This window comes from Sturnira hondurensis, unplaced genomic scaffold, assembly GCF_014824575.4.
Source record: "Sturnira hondurensis isolate 20B ecotype Veracruz unplaced genomic scaffold, ASM1482457v3 Scaffold0019428, whole genome shotgun sequence".
NCBI classification, from domain to species: domain Eukaryota; kingdom Metazoa; phylum Chordata; class Mammalia; order Chiroptera; family Phyllostomidae; genus Sturnira; species Sturnira hondurensis.
In genome coordinates, this window is record NW_028092059.1 from 12373669 (window position 1) to 12390990 (window position 17322).

The 17322-nt window shown below is 36.1% G+C and overlaps 1 protein-coding gene across 1 annotated transcript in view; it reads right to left on the minus strand.

Annotated features, from left to right (window-relative positions):
* GALNT13 (polypeptide N-acetylgalactosaminyltransferase 13) overlaps positions 1–17322 on the minus strand; it is a 290543-nt gene that overhangs the window by 191660 nt on the left and 81561 nt on the right. The window contains exons 2-4 of the mRNA XM_037027822.1: positions 16059–16225; positions 15206–15413; positions 11948–12118 (exon numbers count right to left, since the gene is read on the minus strand). Of these exons, the coding sequence (XP_036883717.1) occupies positions 11948–12118; positions 15206–15413; positions 16059–16225 (546 nt within the window). The remainder of the gene's footprint in view (positions 1–11947; positions 12119–15205; positions 15414–16058; positions 16226–17322) is intronic.

Below are 17322 nucleotides of genomic sequence, written 5' to 3' on the forward strand. Positions count from 1 at the left end.
CTGATGGTGCCAATTATGACCAGTGGACAATAATAGCAAGATCATCTGGCTTCTAAAGAACAGCTGGAAATCCAGATTTTTACTTATAGCATCTCATTTTTAGCCTTGGCCACATGGCTCAGTTGGTTGGAGCCTCAATCCCATAAACCAATATTCTACAGGTTCAATTCTCGGTCAGGGTACATGCCTAGGTTGCAGGTTTGATCCCCAGTTAGGGCAGGTATGGGAGGCAACTGCTCAGTGTTTTTCTCTCTCATGTCTCTCTCTCTTTCTCTCTCTCTCTCTCTCTCTCAGATCAATAAACACATCCTCAAGTGAGGATTTTTTTTAAATCTCATTTTTAAAAGGATGGTAATTTTCAAAATTCAAACACTATATAGGCCAATAGAAATTCACCTGCAGAGCATATTTGACATGACCTCCTGGGCTATGATCTCTGGTTTAACAATTGATTACTTTATTGTTGCACATATAATTGGGGTATTTCTGAAAAGTCATATAATTTGACTACTGAACCATTAAGGAGAGTTTACTGATTAAAGAAAACAAAATACTAGGGATTATGCGTGTTATTACTCCACACTCATAACTTCTTCACAATTACCAAGTATTTAAAAAACTCAATACATTATCAGAATGAAAGTATCAAAGTCCAGAGGTTGAAAATAGAATAATAATGATAACAATTACAAATTTTACTTTAAATGTGGTATAACTAAGGTAAGGTCACAAGTTCAAATTGGTTCTCTATGTACACAGACACATGATTGTATTTCTAAGTGATGACTAAACTACTCAATTATAGTCACTAGGAAGTTCTGTCTTAACTGACATTTTAAATAAAGCATTCCACTAAGAAAACTAAAATTTCAACCTCTTTTAATCACTTTAACTATTCAGAATTGTGTTAATCAAGTAGAAAAAAAATGTCTTCAACACCTGGGATGATTAATATGTTTGTACAAATGTGAGAAAAATGATCACATCTTCAAAAATGATCACATCTAACAAGTACAAAGAAGGTTCACATGATAGCTGCGCTGATGAAAATTACCTGCAGGTTGTTACAACAGAGCTTGTGAATTATTTAACCTTTTGCCATAAATATCTAGACACTTCAGCAAAGATAGGTTTCCCTTTTTCTTGCTGCAGCTCCCTCAGCAATTTAGAAAATGAAATACTGTGAAGTTACTGAGGGTCACAAATAAAATATACTTAGATTTTTATCAGCTCCCATGTTATTACAATAAAACCACATAAATATTGCAAGTAGGCTGTTTCATCTTATGTTTTTGTTAGTGAAAGATGAGAGACACTGTCCCATTTCTATATAGATCTTTACTTTCATAAATGAGATCAGTAAATTACTATGAATGTTGGCTATCTCTTAATTATCCACCCTTTCACTCTGCGAGAAAATAAAGCTAGGTTCCAGTCAGGATGGTGGCATAGGTAAGCATGGCATTTGGAACCCCCCACAGCCACATAAAAATTACAGCTAAAGTACAGAACAACCATCATTTGTAATCACCCCAAATCTGACTGAACAGAACCCCTACAACTAAAGATGACAGAAAACGCCACATCGAGACTGACAAGGAGGTGCAGAGAAGTAGAACCAGCTGGTCCACACGCACAGGTGGCAGGTAAATATCAGAAGGGACATCTTGACCACAGAGGTCTCCCCTAAGGATGGAAGGACCTCAGCCCCATATCAGAACTCCTGGCCCAAGGTTCTGGTGCTGGATATACAAGTCACTATGACTTCTGGCTGTAAAAACCAGCAGGGATTGTGGCTAAGTAAGAGCCCTAAGTATTCCTCTTAAAGGGCCATGCACGGACTTACATGGATTCACTCCTCTGAGCTATAACCCTGGAGTAACTGCTTGAAAGGCATATAAGGGACATAAAAAAAGACACTGAATTGCCTGGCTTCAGGGCAAAGGATAGAAGGACAGCCTCTTCCCAGACTGAAGTTCTGGCAGAGGCCATTATTCCTCTGCTGAGCCTTCCCCCAACAAATCCAGCAGGCAGCCATGATATCTGAGTCTCTATTAAACTGGCTAATAGCACTGTTAGCCCTGCCCTGGTGATTCCCTGAGGGCCCACCCCACCCAACTAGCAGGCCCACCCAGTCCTGTCACAGTGGCTTTTTCATATGAATGGCCTCCCTTTCCTCATGCTTCAGACTTTCCTAAAATCTCTCAAACAAACAGTATCTGGCCTCTGTGTTCTCTGTACCTATTGCCAAGTGGTCCTTGGCCCAGAACTAGCAGCAGTTTTCCCTGGTCCAGAGCTTGGCCTCTCCTGGGCACTTCCAAGCCCAGCACAATTAGTAGCCATCTGCAGATCACTATATAGCTCATCACCGGGGCCCCAGCCAGGGCACAGGTGATAGCTAATTCTGAACCTCTTAGGAGGCCCCAGATCTAGTGCACCTAGAGGACAGCTTTAGACCATGCCAGCCCTACCACCACAAGTGATACATTCAAAGGGAGGACTTGGTGGGCACCAAAGCCTTGCTGAAGTAAATTCTGCTCTGTATGGTTGGTCCCTGAACAGCTGGTCCTCACAGCTGATTGGCCTGGGGGGTCAATCCCTCCTAGCGGTGCAGCAACAGCAATCAAAGCTCAGCTACAACAGGACAGTGCATACTGCCCACATAAGGGGTACACCTGAAACACCCAGCTCAGGTGACTGGGGAGGCTGCACCACTGGGTACTGTAGGACCCCTACTACATTAGGCCACTCTGCCAAGACTGAGATGTAGTGGCCCTACCTAATACGCAGAAGCAAACACAAGGAAGCAGATAAAATGAGAATTTAAAAAAAGAAAAACAGTTCCTACATGAAAGAACAAGAGAATTCTGGAAAAAAGAACTAAATGAAATGGAGGCAAGCAAACTACCAAATATAGAGTTCAAAACAATGGCTATAAGGATGGTCAAGGAACTTAGTGAGAACTTCAACAATGTGTGTGTGTGTGTGTGTGTGTGTGTGTGTATGACATGACAACCATTAAAAAGGATCAGAAATAAAGAATGCATTGACTAAATGAAGAGTAAATTACCTTATAGGAAATAACAGAAGAGTAGATGAAGGAAAAAATCAAACCAGTGACTTGGAATACAAGGAAGCAAAAATACCCAATTAGAATAGCAAAGAGAAAAAAAGACTCCACAAATGAGGATAGTATAAGTGGCCTCTAGGACAACTTCAAGCATGTCAACATTTATATCACAGGAATGCCAGGAAAGAAAGACAGCACAAGAAGTTGAAAACCTATTTGAAAAAATGATCATGAAAAACTTCCATGACCTGGTAAAGAAAATAAACAGATAAGTCCAGGAACTGCCGAGAGTCACAATAAAGAAGAACCCAAAGAAGCCCATACCAAGACACAACATAATTAAAATCCAAAAGTTAAACAAAAAAAAAAGAAACTTAAAATCAGCAAGAGGCCCTGGCTGGATTGAGAGCAGGCCTGTGAACCACACAATCACGGTTCGATTCCCAGTCAGGGCACATGCCTGGGTTGCAGGCCAGTTCCCAGCAGAGGACTCATGAGAGGCAACCATACATTGATACTTCTCTCCTTCTCTCCTTCCCTTCCCCTCTAAAAGATAAATAAATAAAATCTTTTTAAAAAGTTTAAAATCAGCAAGAGAAAAGCAGTTACAGTAGTTACCTTCAAGGGAGTTCCCATAGACTGTCAGCTGATTTCTCAACAGAAAATTTGCCAGACAGAAGGGATTGGGAAAAATATTCAAAATTATGAAAAGCAGGACCTACAAGCAATATTACTCTACCCACCAAAGGTATCATTTAGAATAGAAGAACAGATAAAGAGATTCCCAGGAAAGAAAGAGCTAAAGGAGAGTGACATCAGAGGAGTGATGGTGTGAAAGATTTCCTTGGTCTCTCCCTTTCAAGTTTCAAAAATTTGAACAGCTATAATTCAACAAAGGGTTCTCTGATCAACATGCATATACATCTGAGAAATCTGTACTTTGAAACATCTAAGGGTAAGCAAGTGGGAGTGAACTGGGGAGGCACAAAGGGAAAACCGCTCAAAGGAGAGCCACAGAGGAGGGCTGGGAGCTCACTGCAGGTTTCAACCCAAAGACCTGCGTTTCTTCAGCTGAGAGGAGCAAGGAGATTTAGTGAGCATTCCTGCAGAAGTGGGCAATGTGAACTTGCAGCTCAGCCCAGTGACCAGAGCAGGAGTAAAGGACAGAGGTATAGCCACAGATGTTTGGTAATTGGCATTCCACACAGATGAAAACAAAGTCACAAAGCCTGGTTGCCTTTCCTTAACCTCCCAGAGCCTTCCTCTTCACACTCTTTGTGTCAGGTCAAAGAGCACATTATCTTCAAACCTGAGAAATGGTACTACAGAAAGTTTTTTCCTGAGTAATGGGTGCACTGTGCTACTAATCCCAGGGTTGGGTGGAGGCACAGGTAAGATGCTGCAGATGTCTGCTGGTTGCTATTTCTGGGAGGACAAAGCAACAAAGCAGGTGGTTGGCTTAACCCAGGTTACTACCCCCCCAACATTGAGGGTGCATCTAACAGTCACACTGGGATTTCAAGTATTTGGGGCCCTACCTCCTACTGCATTCCTTGGAGTGGTTGGTTGCCTGGGACCTGTATGACTGAATTGCAGGGGAAGTGCCTACCTTCCCAGGGAATACTGGCTATTTCCCACCAAGCCACAGAGATCTGAAAAGCCAGAGAAGTGCCAGAAAGCTTTTAAAAAGATGCAATTCAGCACCACCTACTTGAAAGCAACAGAAAGACATCTTCTCAATCTACTAGAGAAGTGTCACACATGCATATATGCCTACACAGAGAGGGAATCCATGAAATAAGTAACCAAGATAATGAAGCAGCTCAGAAAGAAAAGGAAAAATCTCCAGAAAACCAACTTAAAGACATGAAAATGTGTGATTTAAATGACATAGAATTCAAGACTGCTGTTCTAAAAAAATGAATGAGATGCTGGAAAACATGGATAGGCAGTTTAATGAACTTAAAAACAAAATCAATGAACAAAATAAGTATCAAAAAGATTGAAACTTAAAACAGAATTAAATAGACATTCTGGAAATAAAAACATCAATAAAAGAGATCAAGAATGAATTAGTGAGCATAGGAAATAGAGTCAATCAGATGGAGAAAATAATTAGTGATACCAATGATAGAAATCTAGAAATGATGCAGAGGGAGACTTGAGCATAAAACAATGAAAGAACTCTAAGAGAATGATCTGAGTCCATCAGTAAGAGCAAGGTAAGTATAATGGGCATACCAGAAAAAGAAGAGATGGAAAAGAAGGAAACAAATAGGTGACAAGAACTTCCCTTACCTATGGAAAGAGCCAAATCTTCTAATCCAAGAAACAAACAAAACACCTAACTAACTCAATCCCAAAAGGCCTTCTCCAAAGCACATTGCATTAAAACTGTCAAAAAATAATGACAAATGCCCTGACTACTGTGGCTCAGTTGGTTGGAGCATCATCCTGTAAACTGAAAGGTCACAGGTTTGATTTTAGGTCAGGGCACACATCTAGGTTATGATTTGGTCCTCAGTAGGGGCACATATGAGAGTCAACCAGTTGTACACAGGTCAACTGATGGATGTTTCTCTCCCTCCCTCTCTCTTTCTCTCCTTCCTTTCTCTCTAAAACCAATGAGCATGTTCTCAGATGAGGGTTTAAAAATTACTGACAAAGGAAATAACTCTCAAGGCAGCCAGGGAGAAGAAGAAAGTAACCTGTACAGAAAACCCCTTAGGTTATCCTTGGACTTCTCAGCAGGAGCTCTACAAGCTAGATGACAGTGGAACCAAATATCCAAACTACTGAAAGAGAGAAATTACCAATTAAGAATAATGTATTCATCAGTTATCCTTTAGATGTAAAGGAGAAATAGAGACTATTCTAGACATACAGAAACTGAGGGAATTTATCACTGGAAGACCTCCACTGCAGGAAATACCTGAAACAAAGAACAAAAGGTCACAAACTGTTAGTAAGATCACTAGCAAACTTACAGTAGAAACAGGGATAACTTGTGACAATAAAAACTTAAAAACAGAGGAGTTAAAATCTGAATTTGCAAAGACAGATGGGGATTATAAAACTTTCTTTTTCATAAACCTAATGGTAACCAGAAACAAAAACCCAAAACTGAGACACATAACTTAAAAAAAAAAAGGAACAGAGGACAAACGTATGAAATGTATGAAATACCACCAGACAAAAACAACAGATAGAAACACAACAGAAAAGATCAAATGGAGGCACAAAGCTACCTGAAAACAAAAGATAAAATGTTTATAGGAAATCCTCATACATCAATAATTACCATAAATATAAATGGACTGAATTCACCAATAAAAAGACAGAGTAGCTGATTAGGCCCAAAACCAAAACACAACCATGTGCTGCCTTCAGGAGACACATCTAAATTGCAAAGATAAAAATAGACTCAAAGTAAATGTCTCTTGTAACAAAGGTAACAAGAGACAATAATGGACATTATATAATGATGAAGGGGGCACTACATCAAGAAAGCATAATACTTCTCAATATATGCAGCCAGTCAGGGAGCACCAAAACATATAAAGCAACTACTAACAACTAAAGGGAGAAAGAGACAAAAGCATAATCCTAGTAGATGACCTAAACACTCAATTAACAGCTCAAGATCATCCACAAAGAAAATCAATAAAGAAATATTGGCCTTAAATGATACACTAGACCAAATAAGCATAATTAACGTTTACAGATACTTTCATCCCAAAACATCAGATTATTCATTCTTCTCTAGGGCACATGGAATATTTTCAAGAATAGACTATCTGTTGGGACACAAAAGTAGCCTCCACAATTTTAAGATAAAAAACATACCAAACTTTCTCTCTCACCACAATGCTTTGAAATTAGAAATCAAATGCAAAATGAAGGTTAAAAAAGCCCCACAAATATATAGAGATTAAGTAAACACACTATTAAAAAATTACTGGGTCAAAGAAGAAATAAAAGTTGAGATCAAAAGATATATAGAGACAAATGAGAATGACAAAATGACTTATCAAAACTTTGGGATGCAGTGAAAGCAGTAATAAGAGATAAGTTTATATTGGTACAAATCAATTTCAAAAAAAAAAGAAAAGAAAGAAAGAAAGAAAAGAAAAACCCCAAAGTCAGCAGAAGAAAGAAAATAATAAAAAATAGAGCAGAATCGAAAGAAATAGAGAACAAAAAGACTATTTACAAAAGTGTAATACAACAAAGAACTGCTTCTTTGAAAAGATTAACAAAACTGAACCCCCCCTGGCTAGACTTACTAAGGAAAAAAAGAAAAGGCTGAAACAAAAGAGAAGTTACCACAGACTTCACAGAGATACAAATGATCATATTAGAATAGTATGAAAGACTATATGCCATCAGTTCAATAACATAGAAGAAATGGATAAGTTCCTAGAAATACATAGTCCTAGTAGACTGAATTTTGAAAAAATGGAAAATCTAAATAGACTAATCAACAGAGAGGAAATTGAAACAACCATCAAAAACTTCCCCCCCCAAAAAAGTCCAGGACCAGATGGGTTTACTAGCGAATTCCACCTAATATTCAAAGAAGATTTGACATGTATACTTTGCAAACTCTTCCAAAAAACTGAAGAAGAGGCAATACATTCTAGCACATTTATAGAGGGAAACATAATCTTCATACCAAAATCTGGCAAAAATAACACACACACACAAACTATAGAGCAGTATCACTGATGAATGCTTTATTTCCTTAAAAAAAAAAAGCTAGCGACTCGAATTCAACAATATATTAACAAAAACATCATGAACAAATGAGGTTAATTGCTGGGGCACAACTTGATTCAACAAATGCAAATTCGTCAAAGTAATATTCCACATTAACAAAACAAAGGGAAAATTATATAATCTTATGAAGAGATGCAGAAAAATCATTTGATAAGATACAACACCCGTTTATGATTACAACACTCAATGAAATGTATATAGAAGAAAGATATCTCAACATAATAAAGGTCATATATGATAAATCCTTAGCCAGTATCATACTCAATGGTGAAAAACGGAAGGAAAGCCTTTCCTCTGATCCAGGAACAAGATAGGGTTGCCCACTTTCACCACACTTATTCCACATACTTCTGGACATCCTAGCCAGAGCAATTGGGGAAGATAAAGAAATAAAGGACATCCAAGTGGGAATGAAGAAGTAAAAGTGTCACTTTTTGCAAATGGCATGAGTGTGTATGCAGAATACCCTAAGGACTCTGCCAAAAAAATTATTAGAAACAATAAATAGAGTCAATCTATAAGATTAAAAATTAATGTCAAAAATCCACAGCATTCCTATATACTACCAATAAATTTTCAGGAAAGAAAATGAAAAAAATTCCTTTTGCAATTACAACCAAAAGAATAAAATGCTCAAGAATAAATTTAACAAAGAACATAAAGGACCTATATACTAAAAACTACAAAATAGAGATTGACACAGACATTGAAATGGAAAGATATCTCATGTTTACGGATTGGAAGAATCAACATAGTTAAAATGTCCACATTACCCAACACAATATACAGATTTTTGCAATCTTCATAAAAATTCCAATGTCAATTTTTAAAGAAATAAAACAAAAAAAAATCATCTGATTTGTATGGAACCATAAAAGACTCAGAATAACCAAAGCAATACTGACAAAAAATGGCTGAAGGTATCACATTACCTGGCTTCAAATTATACTACACACCTATGATAATCAAACAGCATGTTATTGTGAGAAAAAAACAAACATGTACACCAATGGAACAGAATTGGGAGTCCAGAAATAAAACCAAATGTATATGGACAAATAATTTTTAACAAAGAAGCCAAAAACATAAAATGGAGGAGGGGAAAAAAGCCTCTTCAATAAATGATCCTGGGAAAATTGGAAAGTCAAATGCAAAAGAATAAAACTAGAGTATAGTTTTTCCCATGTGCACACATACTAATTTAAAATGGATCAAAGACCTAAATATAAGATCTGAAACAATAAATTACATAGAAGAAACCACAGGTACTAAACTTATGGACCTGGGTCTTAGAAAAGATTTTATGAATTTGGCCCTGGCTGGTGTGGCTCAGTGGATTGAGCGCCAAACTGCAAAGCAGAAGGTCACTGGCTCCATTCCCAGTCAGGGCACATGCCTGGGTTGCAGGCCAGGTTCCCCAGTGTGGGGAGCACAAGAGACAACCACACACTGATGTTTCTCTCCCTCTCCTTTTCCCTCCCTTCCCCTCTGCCTAAAATAAATAAATAAAATCTAAAAAAAAGATTTTATGAATTTGACCTCAAAGTCAGGGGGAGCAAAGGCAAATAATAAATGAATGGGACTATATCAAACTAAAAAGCTTTTTTCACATCAAAAGAATCTTTGAACAAAACAAAAGGGCAACCACCCAAATGGGAGTTGATATTGGCAAACAGCTCTGACAAGAAGTTAATATCCAAAATACATCAAGAACTCATACAACTCAACACCGAACAATCCAATTAAAAAAAAATGGGCAAAGGACCTACACAGACACTTGTCTCAAGAAGATATTCAAATGGACAATAGATACATAAAAAGACACTCAATGCCACTAGCTATTAGGGAAATGCAAATCAAAACTATAATGAAATATCATAGCTGTTAGAATGGACTAAGGCAGGCAATAACAAGTGTTGGAAAAGTTGTGAAAAAAAAAAGGAGCTCTCATTCACTGCAGGTCAGAATGTAAACTGGTACAGCCACTATGGAAAACGATATGGTGGTTTCTCAAAAAATTAAGAATAGTTACAATTTGACCCAGCAATTTTCTCTTCTGGGTATCTACACAAAAAATTGAAAATATTTATTTGCAAAGAAGTATGCACCCCTATGCTCACTGCAACATTATTCTTGGTGGCCAAGAAATGGAAACAACCAAAGAGTACTTTGATAGATGACTGGATAAAGAAGATATGCTACATATATATTGTGGAATACTAAACCACAAGAAAACATAAAGCACTACAATTTAGGAAATCATGGGATGAACATTGAGAATATTATAAGTGAAGTCAGTCAGAGAAAGACACCATATGATTTCATTCATATGTGAAATCTAAAGAACAAAATAAACAAAACAGAGACAGACTCATAGATACAGAAAACTGATAGTTGGCAGAAGCGAGGGGATTTGTGAGACTGGGTGAGAAATGTGAAGGAATTCAGAAGTACAAATTGTTAGCTACAAAACAGTAATTGGGAGGTAAAGTACAACACAAGAAACATTGTCAATAACATTGTAATAACTGTGTATAGTGCCAGGTGGGTACAGGAAATATCAGCTGGAACACTGTAAAGTATATGATTGTCTAATGAATAGTCTGTACATCTGAAACTAATGCAAAAATAATAGTGAATGTACATTGTACTTAGAAAAAAATTTTAAATAATATTAAAATAAATATTAAAGCTCAGAAAATAAAATAAACTGAAAACCTGAAAAATGTAAAATAAAGCATAACTTTTGCCAGTGTTTAAAAAAAACAATGAGTACAAAAAAACATTTTTGAGACTCATTTTCAAATGAATAAATACATTGTATATATTTGAGTTCAAATATTTTGACTGATTTCACTTGGGTTCCAAATTTGAAAAACCAGCTAACACTAAATGCTACCATGCTGTGGGAAAATAAGATTTCTAATAAACAATGGTAACATGAGCTACTATATTTCCTCAATTATTAAAAGCGAGGATTAATAAGACTTGATGAATGTGAAGATTACAGCAAGATTTCAGGACTACTAAATCACACTTTAAGTAATATCATAATTTTATCTCTTTATTCAATTATTGTAGCCACATTCTTTCTTTGCTGTAGTAATACCTTCATTGTGGGGTTAACAGCTCCAATATTTAATTTAATAACAAACATCGAGATAAATGTTTGTTCTCAATGGGCAAATTTCTAGAGCTAGTTTTATTTAATTCATTATATAATTAATCTTGCCAATGGATGTCAATCCCTCATTAGTTTAAAAAACACTCTTATTTAGATAAAGGGCTATATGTATTGTTTTAGAATGTTATGATGTTTTTCTATTACTCTAGCTAAATGATGATATGTCAAATTAATTTTTAAAAAGCTAAACTAGTGAACTCCTCCTAAAGTATATTATTTAGGAAATCAATTTTTGGTTGCAAGTAAGAGGTATACAATAATATGTTAAAGTAAGAAGGTGGTAATTTTATGCTATTAAATTAGGTAATGTTTATCTAGACAACTAAAGATGTATATGATATTTCTCATTTTGTATTATGAGCAAACATATTTTATGAATAAATATTTCAAATTAAATAGCTATTTTCAATAATTTGCAACAAAAATTCCTTTATAATTGTTAATATATTAAAATTTCTAAATGGATCTTCCTTTTGTATCTGCCAGGAAGGCAGTTCTTTAAGTTTGGTAAATTTAGAATATTTTGATTATTTCAATTTTGAGTGTACCACCACTATAAAGCATATACATTTAGGGAAGATATGTGCATATGTCTACCTGCACTGGCAAGGCTAGCACATAGCAAATATCTGTCACGCAGAAAACTTACAAAAAATACATTTTGAATGTAAGATTACACAAAGTTTCGAAGGAAATTTGGCACTTCTGCCAATACTGAAATTTGCCTGTGCTCATTTAAACTAGATTTAATATAGCCATTGATTCTTAGAAGACCATGTAAAAGGTGATAACATGACTATATGAATAAAAACTTTATGACTTCTAAAGACTTAAAAATGAGAACACAAATTTATAATACTTCTTAACTACTATAAGAATACACATGCTATCCTTTGGAAGAAGGAGCTACATACCTGACAGGTAATGTTCTGTCTCCTTTCCTCCTATCCATCTCTCTTTGGGGAACAGGATACCAACGAAAATTCAGTTTCCAGTTGAAACCCCCATAGGTCATGTCTGACCCAGCCATATATTCAAAGGTATCATCGCTAATCACATCAATGATGGGGCACACAACTGTTTTCCTGCAGGGAGGGTAAAACCAGTTTACAGACAGACAATAATTTAAATATTACATCTGTTTCTTCAAGCTAAATATAGCTGATGTGTTTAAATTTAATCATTTTGTGACATTAATATGCTTTTATTTTTATTTTATCATTTTTCTATGAAATTCTTTCTTTTTATCAAAGACAACTTTATACTCCTATGTATAATCTGGTCAAATATAATAACTGATCTTCAAGCTGATTTTCAAATGCATTCTAACTATTAACTCAGCAGGATGAACATGGTCTATTTTTCATAAAACCTTCCCCTACAGCACAATTGGTAGAACAGTTTTGATATTATGCATCATTTTAGCAATTTCATTTATAGAAAAGCAATAGGCTACAGGAGAATGAATGATTGCAAATTAGATCTGGTAGTTTGAATCTAAGAGGGGTTAGGTTAGTTTAAAGAGACAGTTCTGAGAAAACCTTTATGGACAAAATATCTATTATGAAAAACAAACAAAAATCAACAAACAGAAATAACCATAAAAATAGTGGCATCAGTTTAAGTAAATATTTCCTATAAAAGATATTAGGGTCGTGACAATTTCTGAGTGAACTGTCCTCAATTTAAGATGTTTATTATAACAATCTACATCTTTTAAGACAGAAAAAAATAATCAATATCAGTTTCCAGCATTTAACCCCAGACCCACCTTTTCTGAAAGAAAGAGGAACAGCCAGGAGACGTGGGATTCTGGATGTGGCTTTTAGGGTACGAAATTTTCACCTTGAGGAATCATTAGGTATTCTTTTAATCCAAGCTGTGCTTTCTCAAGTCTTTCCCTACTCCTGGCTTATATGTTTTGCTACAGGATCAACCCTGTGCCCTCTTCACAGCAAATGTGTAGACCCACTTGTGTGGGTCTACACAAGTTTGCCTTAGTTGTAGCCAGTTCTGAAGAGCAGAGCTTATTTTTCAGTTTTGGTGCAAGGTAAATACACAAATATGCTTTTGAATCACCCATAGATGTGGAAAGTAAAGAAATGCTATCCGTCATGTATCCTGATTCTTCCCACCAGTATCACCAACACTTATTTCAATTCCACACAATTAATTAAAGCCTAGAGTTCTCTGAAATCAATAGAATTCATCTATCCTTGGAAAAGCTCCTTGCTAACACTGGTTTCTACAAAATTAATATCTTTCTCTCTTTCTTCATTAAATTTAATAATTTAATTTGTAAGGAGATGAAATTAGATCTAATAACATTGAACAGGACTTTATTATATGTTATGGCAACTTCAGAATTTATAAGTAGGACAACATATTGGAGTTCATTACATAAAAATACAGTTTAGATGTGTTGTTAGATTAAAAAGTAAATGACCTATGCATGGTCATATTAAAACAATATCATATTAAATACTAAGTTGAATATGAAACACATGTTTAAAAAAGCAGCATAATGTATGAAATGTTGCCAGGAAATGCATTTAAGATGTTTCAAGTTCATTTTATTTTGCCAGTCTTACCCTCCTGTAGGCTCTGTACAATACACAGGGTAGAAAAATGTTATTAGCTGTGTACTACACTCAGTTGACTAAAAGGTTCCTACTGCTTTATTCAACTGCTATGGTTCAGTTTTAACAACCTCCATCCATCTTCCTGGCAAGTACCAAATCTTGCCACTTACGTGATATAGCTGGACTAGCTGGCATTGTGCGGCACTGTCTAGGGTGTTTAATTAAAAACTTCAATTCTACAAAGACCTTTTTACTGTAGGTGAAATGACTTTGCAAGCAAGGTTTTAAGCAACAGTATGTTATATCAGACAGTATTTAACATAGTTGTCTTCCTTAAGTGCTTGGGAATTACCCTCATTTATCATCAATGTTTATGGGTATGGTCAAAAAAAAGCTGATACTTCATAGCCTTATCATCAGAGAGAATTGTGGTTATACATGAGTTCTTAATTTCTATAACATATTATTTAATCTTTCATTTCAGCACTTTTATATACAAAGTGGCACTATTGTTTAAATAATAAAACATTCTCCATTGCTGTGCTCGCCATGCTTTTTTAAAATTATGAGTGGAATGTAAGATTTTATGTGTTTATTTTTAAGGCTCTGACAAGGTGGTTTTGAACTAGACTTTGAATAAGGACACTGATCTAGTAGGAAGAAGACTGATCTGGGAATGGGAAGAACTGAATTACTCCTATTACTCTCAATAACTGGGCCAAGCTCCTTAACTTATATGTCCCTCCTTATTATTAGGCACAAGTGCAAAGGTACGGGTAAGAATTCTACATTACCTACCTCGCAGAGTGGTTGTGAGGATACAATAAGATGCTTTGAAAATCTGCCAAAATTGCACTATTTCAAATTATACTGCTTTCTTTCACCTAATAAAATGAATATTCAACACATGTTTACTGTTTGAATTACTATTTCTTAATCAAATTCATGTGTAGCACAAATAAGCCAAGGTCTTATTATTAAGTGAGGAGGATGGGGACAGCTTATTTAATTTAATTAATTTCATTTCATTTTATTTTTATTTCTAATCCTCATCCAAGGATATGCTTCCATGGATTCTCTGGAAAGAGGAAAGGGGAAAGAGAAAGAGAGCCATTGATGTGAGGAAGAAACACGAATGGATTGCCTCCTGTTTGCACCTCCACCAGGGAATCAAACCCACAACCTTATGCCTGATGATGCTCCAACCAACTTGGCCGCCATCCAAGGCGAGGGCATGACTTTTTTTAAAAGCTAGGAAATAAACCTCCTGAAACTAGCAGCCTAGAAAAGTTTTGATGGAAAGTCTAAACAGTCCTGACGGGTTCCGACATGACCCAGGCAGACATAACACACGAGTTCTTACCTGTCTTCTTTTATTCTGGCCAGTAAGGGCTCCAGCCATCCAAAAGTACATTCACAGTGTGCATCGAGGAAGGTTATGACCTGCCCTTTTGAAGCAGCGGCTCCTCGGAGGCGGGCGCGGATTAACCCAGAGCGCTCTTCCATTCTGATAATTTTTACTGGCACGTCTAATTTTTTCACATAATTTTCTAATGTCAACTTGAGAAAATCTGTAACATGCNTTCTTACCTGTCTTCTTTTATTCTGGCCAGCAAGGGCTCCAGCCATCCAAAAGTACATTCACAGTGTGCATCAAGAAAGGTTATGACCTGCCCTTTTGAAGCAGCGGCTCCTCGGAGGCGGGCGCGGATTAACCCAGAGCGCTCTTCCATTCTGATAATTTTTACTGGCACGTCTAATTTTTTCACATAATTTTCTAATGTCAACTTGAGAAAATCTGTAACATGCAATAAGAATTTATAAGAAAGTTTTTAAAGTATTTTAAGACACAGCAGAGATACTATGGGCCTGATGAAAATTCAGCACACAGAAATAGTGCAGAACTCTTGCAATTCTTTTTGCAGTCCGTGACATAAAGGTAGAGAGATTGCATCAGTCTATTCATGTCGAGTTCATTATAACCTGCCACTTGGCTGGCAAGGATAAGGGTAAAATAGGAAGTTAATATACCAAACTGTAATTGAGAAACTGGGCCACATTGGCAAATGCAGGCTCCTCAATTATGTTATTTTGCATTTACCTCAACTAAAAAGAAAAAAAAGACAAGTATCCATAAAGTCATACAAATGCTCAATCATATAAGCAGTTGAGCTGTAGGAAAAAAAGAACTATTTTGAAAGTCATTTTGGTGGATTTCCTGGGTTAGTAAGAACCAAATAGAATCATGAGAGAAACCGTAATAATTAGTCACTTGTTTCTGGAGTTGGCATTGCCTGGGTGCATTGATGAAAAGGCAGTGATTATGATGGGTGGCTTCGGGGCTAGTATAATTATAAGGAAAACACAGCTCATTTCCCAGCTGTCCTTTTGACCATAACAAAGTTTTCTAATTTAAGAAAATATATGAGAAAAATATTTATACCTCTTTCACTGGCATCATCGACCAAGATGACCTCAGAAAGTAAATAGTGTGGAGAACGATTAATAACACTGTAAACAGTTCGGAGGAGAGTGCTCCAGGCTTCGTTATGAAACACAATGACCACACTCGTGTTTGGAAGTTCATCGGGGTAGACCTTTGTCTTGCATCTGGAAAGGGAAATGTTGAAGGATACGTTAATAAATAATTCATTTTTGTTCTGATCACTGTAATAAAAATGCCCATAATAGCACAATTTTAAGCTTGAAAGGTCCTTATTAAGGAAACATCTTATGCATATCTATAATAATTTTCCTTTTTATAAATGCTGTGAGTAATCAGTTGGCATTTAAAAATTAAATATGCACAATTACTAATATTTCACTTTAACTCCTTCAGAGAACTAAGCAGCATGACTTCCACAAGTCTAAGAACACTAAAATAATGTTCTGAGACTGTCAGTAGAAGACAAGATACAACAGGAACAGATTAATTCATTTAGTGGATACAATTTTAATCATTGTTTAGAAAAGGAGAACTATTATATAACTCAAAAACTCTTAAGAACATAAAAAGACATGCATCCACAGAGTTTTGAAGCATGTAGAATGAAGATTAGTTTTTCTATTCTCAAATCAAGCCAGGCATGCTCTCCATTCTCTTTGAGAACACTATAACCATGTGTACTTTGAAGAAAAGTATAAGAGCCAGGATGTATGTGGCAGAGTCTCAGTTAGTGTCTGTACCATCAAATTGGAGATCAGGAGAGGAAATAGGTAGGCCGCCAGCACTCCTCAACCTTTAATGGGCACAGGAACTACCTAGGGATTTTTTAAAAGGCAGACTCTGATTTCATAGGTCTGCGTTACAGTCTGAGTTTCTGCACTGTTGAAAAGGCATCCAGGTGGCTCAGAGGCCGCTGGTTCCTGGAGCACCCTGATTAGTAAGGGGCTAACTCATAACTGTCATTACTATTAGAACTTGATTTCCTGAAACAAATTTAACTCCACTCATGAATCCAAAGCAGCTCAGATTTTACTTTTCAAAAAATCAATCTAAAAATGTACATTTGGATAAATAATATGCATATTGTTCTGGTATTCAGCCAAAGTTTAATGACACAGGTGGTTCTTACCCCATCAGTTTGTCAACATTCAACATTCAGACATTTCTGTCATGCAATTTTAAATCATCATGATTATAGAATATTTAAAAATGCTACTGGATACCCATAGCTGGAATTAAAGTTTATTCATATTATTTTTTC